General features: G+C 35.7%; 1 protein-coding gene across 1 annotated transcript; it reads right to left on the bottom strand.

The window, feature by feature from the left end:
* Positions 1 to 661: 661 nt before the first annotated feature.
* Positions 662 to 4,129, bottom strand: LOC133694577 (endoglucanase 2-like). Its single transcript, XM_062116137.1, has 6 exons — positions 3,596 to 4,129; positions 2,982 to 3,265; positions 2,183 to 2,617; positions 1,653 to 1,791; positions 1,365 to 1,531; positions 662 to 1,242 (listed from the first exon to the last, which is right to left on the bottom strand). The coding sequence occupies exons 1-6, from the start codon at positions 3,804 to 3,806 to the stop codon at positions 907 to 909; spliced, it is 1,572 nt and encodes a 523-aa protein (XP_061972121.1). The 5' UTR covers positions 3,807 to 4,129; the 3' UTR covers positions 662 to 906.
* Between the last annotated feature and the right edge of the window lie 567 nt (positions 4,130 to 4,696).

Genomic DNA, 4,696 nt, shown 5'->3' with positions numbered 1-4,696 from the left:
AATATCACCGAATCTTTCAAGAAGATGCAACTTTTCTCCTAGCTAAGATTTTTGCTTCAAAACTTGTTATTGAATAAAATGCATGGTTTTTTTTTTAAATAGTGTAGTAAAGTTTTGAAAATATATTAAAATAATATTTTTTTTATTTTTTAAAATTTATTTTTAATATTAGTACATAAAAATAATCTGAAAATATAAAAAAAATAAAACAAAAATAAATTCAATTTAAAAAAAAAAACACTTTTAAGATGTAAAAATAAACAGAAAAACAAACTTGGATTTCAAGCTTGCTTTCGTCGAGGAGGGTGGAGGGAGAGGGACTTTAACTTGTAACAAATATTTGTCCTACATAATTCTCAAAAGGGAAACTAGAATGGGTTTCTCCTGCTGATGCATGGCGTGTTCCTTTTACATGAACCAAGCGTCAACTTAATCTAAAGACTAAGGGATTCCCCCACATATTTTCAGAACTTAATTTTAGTTTCTAATTTGTGAGTAAGTTTCCTTTCCTTTTGTTTTTTTTATTCATCTCGTTTTTTCAAAAATAAAATAACAATAATGCACATGCTGTGCTGCCCTGCTCTTGAAAATCTTGTCTTGTGTTTTCAATTTCGACAGCAGAAGTTTTAACTAGAAAGGAGCAACAAATTGACACAAAATATACAGCAAAAAAGCAGAACACCATATGATTCCAACAAAATTGGCAGAAAACAACTGCAAGAATAACATTTATATTCAAGGCACTCCCTCAACAAGGAAAACGAGCTCCAAGCCCTAGAACCTGATCTCAAACCTCATTCTATGATAATGAAACAAATTAATGGACACTTATTTTGTGTTGAACAGCTCACAATCACAGCTAATATGACACCAACAGTGTGTACCTAATTATATACTAGGATTGATTCAGGTGAAAGATTGAACCACAGAAGAAGTGGTGACAAGACCTGACAGCAGGCCAACAATTAGAGCACTGTTATATGTGCTTGGTTCCGCCTGCATTGAGTTGTTGCGATCATTACTGACAAATGTTTCATTTAAGAAGGGGCCACCAACAAGTGCTCCAGTTGCTTCGTTGGGATTCGGTTCCTTACTTTCAAGCCATGTCCAGCCATCCTTGCAACCAGTTGTTGCATCAGTTGGAATTGAAGCTCCCCTATGATGCACATATTGTGGATATTTCTCACCATAACCGACAAGATAGCTCATTTTCATAGGATTATTTCCCAAGACATAATCAGCCTGGAAGAGAAAAATGCTGCATTATTATGTTTGCAAGGTATCATGGTTCTTGGACATGGTAGTTCATCACATCTTATAAGTCAATAATATGTGTAAAAACAGATGTAACATGGGCATCGTACCTGAGATTTAGCAAATTTCCGAAGATCTGAAGGTTTATATGAATCTCCATTGCAGGATAGCTTTGCAGTTCCTGAACTAAGCATGTAATCGCTGTAAAGAGCAGCTAAAAATGCGGAAGCAACGGGATGCTGCAAAGCATTCCATTGACTGACCCATATAAGACCACCTGTACCAATAACTGGAAATGAGGCCACAATAATTGGGTATAAAATTTTATTAAAAATTTGAACATGTGCCACCCATTTTGTATCTGAAGAAAAGTTGATGGCTCCAAAAAAGAACATTACCATCTGTTCTGCTCTTTGTGGCTGTTGGAGAATCTGGGATGAGACCACACATAACCGCCTCAGCCGTTTTCCTATACATTTGGAGGCCTGAGTTTGAGGTGTCTTTGTTGCCAAGGAAAGTTAGTCTGGACAACAAAACCTGCATCCAAAATAAATGAATCATTCTCTTAAGAAAGACATGGATTTCAAATGTTGTTGAAGAATTCTACTTCACAGTTCAAGGCCAAGTGTAACATGACTTAGTTTCCCAATAAATTAGACTGATATATATCTGAAAGCATTCCAAGCAAAAGAAAATCGTGACTTGAGAAATTTTAGAGATGGTATCTTCAGGAAAGAAAACTCATTGAACACAAATTACACCAATAATTTTGTAAATTTTGGCATGCTTTATAAGGAAAAGAAAATAACTGTCTTGGAATGAAATTAGTATGATACAAACATAAGTATGCCAAAAGTAGACAAGTCTTAAGATTTAAAAATAAAAGTATAAAATTTACTTTCAATTACTTGGAAAAAATGAAACGTACCTGCGCTCCTGCAAGTTTGTTATCCCAACTGAACCATGTCGGACTTCCCCATTGAGCAAAGAGTTTACCATTTTTCCCGGTCGCGTATTGAAGATATGATTTATCTCCCGTTGAATGATAGAGCCAACTAGCTGCCCACAGGAGCTCATCTCCATATCCTGTTGAGTTGTAATATGTGGCAACTTCAGGGATACTTTCACTATAAAAACCTCTATATTTGTCAGCAAACGTAAACAACTCTTTAGCATGCCTAAGCAGCGTGCTCGAATATGTGGAGTCGGATTTAAACACCAAAGATGCTGAAGCCATAGCTGCTGCAGTTTCGGCTGCAACATCTGTCCCTGGAAAAGATGTATTAACCTGAGTAAGTGGCCTCTTCTCGGTCATGTCTTCAGGTCTGTCCCAACAACCATGATCAGTATCAGGGTCACCAACCTGTTACAAAATGATAACCAATCATATATATTAAATAGTTCACAGGTCGGAATCTGCATATAAAAAATAAGGTATACTAACATAGCTTTGGGAAATTTTGCAGGTCACGTCATAATTCTTCACTACTACCTTAATCAAATAACATAACTAGATTGGTTTAATCTTTTTTCAGCAAGGATCCAATTTCAGGGAAGACCTTGACAATGGCATGAAAGAATGCCAAAACTTTGGAACTCAAATAACTCCAGACAATCAGCATAAAGTTTATTCCACTTTAAGGGTTCTGGGTATAGCTTATTAAGGCTTGCAAAATGCATCATAACTTAAAATAGAAACATTTAGAGGCCATGATATATGAACAAACTTGAATGTAGAGCACATTCGCTTCAGGATGCGCATTGATAAGGTAGTCAGTGATCCACTTGAGCGAATCCTTCGCCGGTTCCAACTGATTTACCACATCCATTTGATCTCCATACTCAAGGATGGCCCATGACAATACTGTAGCAGTAAAAGCCATTGGCAAACCAAACTTCATATGATCCCCAGCATCATACATGCCTTTTGAAAGATCTAATTTTGCTTGACTTCCATCTCTAAGAGCTGAATCCCCTCTCCAACTAATCTTGTTGTCTACCAACTTCCCAGCTGGATTAATCAAATATCATCTTAGTGCCAACATTCATAACAAAAAAGATAATTACAAGGTACGAAATTTGCAATGCAATAAAAATAGACATGACCGGAGTTATCAAGACTAAAAAATTCAAAGAATAAGCTCAAGAAAAGATCTGAACTTGTGTTATCAATTCGAAACAACAACAATCAAAACTGAACCCAATTCGATTTCCTTCCTTCCTTACATTGCATCTTAACTTTGAAGAATCAAAATTGAACTCGTGTTCAAGAAAAAAATTACTTTTATACTATTTTGACTGAGATAAGGAGGGGGGGTGGGGGTTCGGCGAGAGAACTTACATTTTTGAATGTCAAAGAATTGCGTAGCAATTTTGAGAGCATCAGCATATTTCTTATCAGTAGCGCCAGGAGGCCCTGGAATAGGAGCAGGCCCTTCAGACTTCTCACTTTTCTTCTTAACTGTATAAACAATGGCACCAATAATCAATGCCAGTATTACTGCCACGATAAACCACCCAAAGCACCCTCTAGAACTTGGCTTCACTCCCATTTTAACACAAATCAATCAATCAAGATCAAATCTTTAACGTCCAGATCTGAAGAAAAAGAAATTCGAAGATAAAGGGCACTCCCAATGTGCTTGCATTGAGCAATGCCACGAATAAATCTGGGGTTTTGAGAGAAAGAGAAAGCAGAAATGACTCTGCAGCTTGTTTCCTTTTTTTTTTTTTCCTTTTGCTGGCTTTTGGGTGTTCAAGGGTGTTTGTTATTACATGTAAGCGAAACTTTAGTGCTAGGAATGCTTGCTTTAGGCGCCAGCAATCCTCATTAAGGTACGGTTAAGGTAGATCTAGGTCCGATTAGGGTATATTAGCCATTTGGCCCAATCAAGCGTTTTGTTTGTAATCTTTGGCTCAAAACGAGACACCGACAACAAGATTATTGTTTCCGATTGTGATTCAACCATGTACATTTCGGTCCCCATAGTTTAGTATTTCTCAATACCAATCCAAATCTAGCTATTTACTATTGAGTAGTTTACGAGATTAACCAAAACATTATCACTATGAAACACGGCCTTCTTTTTCATCCGATTCTCTCTTATTGTCTTCCTTGCTTTTATACATGTGACAACATTATTGTTGTTTTTTCATTAAAACTATGATTCAACCGTGTTTCATTTCGACCCTGTAGTTTAATATTTTTCAATGCCGGTCCTAATTTAGCTATTCATAAACTGAAAATTTACAAACTTAATAAAAAATTTGATTTGTTAAACTCTTCCTTCTTTTTCATTAATATACTCTTATGCATGTGATAAGACACGACATAAATTTTATATCATAACTTGGATGGAGTTGATTTGTGAATGTTATTTAATTAATTATTGATGAAAATTTTCTATCATAATTTTTATTTTATTAGCTTTTTAATACTATA

This window comes from Populus nigra, chromosome 5, assembly GCF_951802175.1.
Source record: "Populus nigra chromosome 5, ddPopNigr1.1, whole genome shotgun sequence".
NCBI lineage: Eukaryota > Viridiplantae > Streptophyta > Magnoliopsida > Malpighiales > Salicaceae > Populus > Populus nigra.
This window is presented reverse-complemented; position numbering and strand designations above follow the sequence as displayed.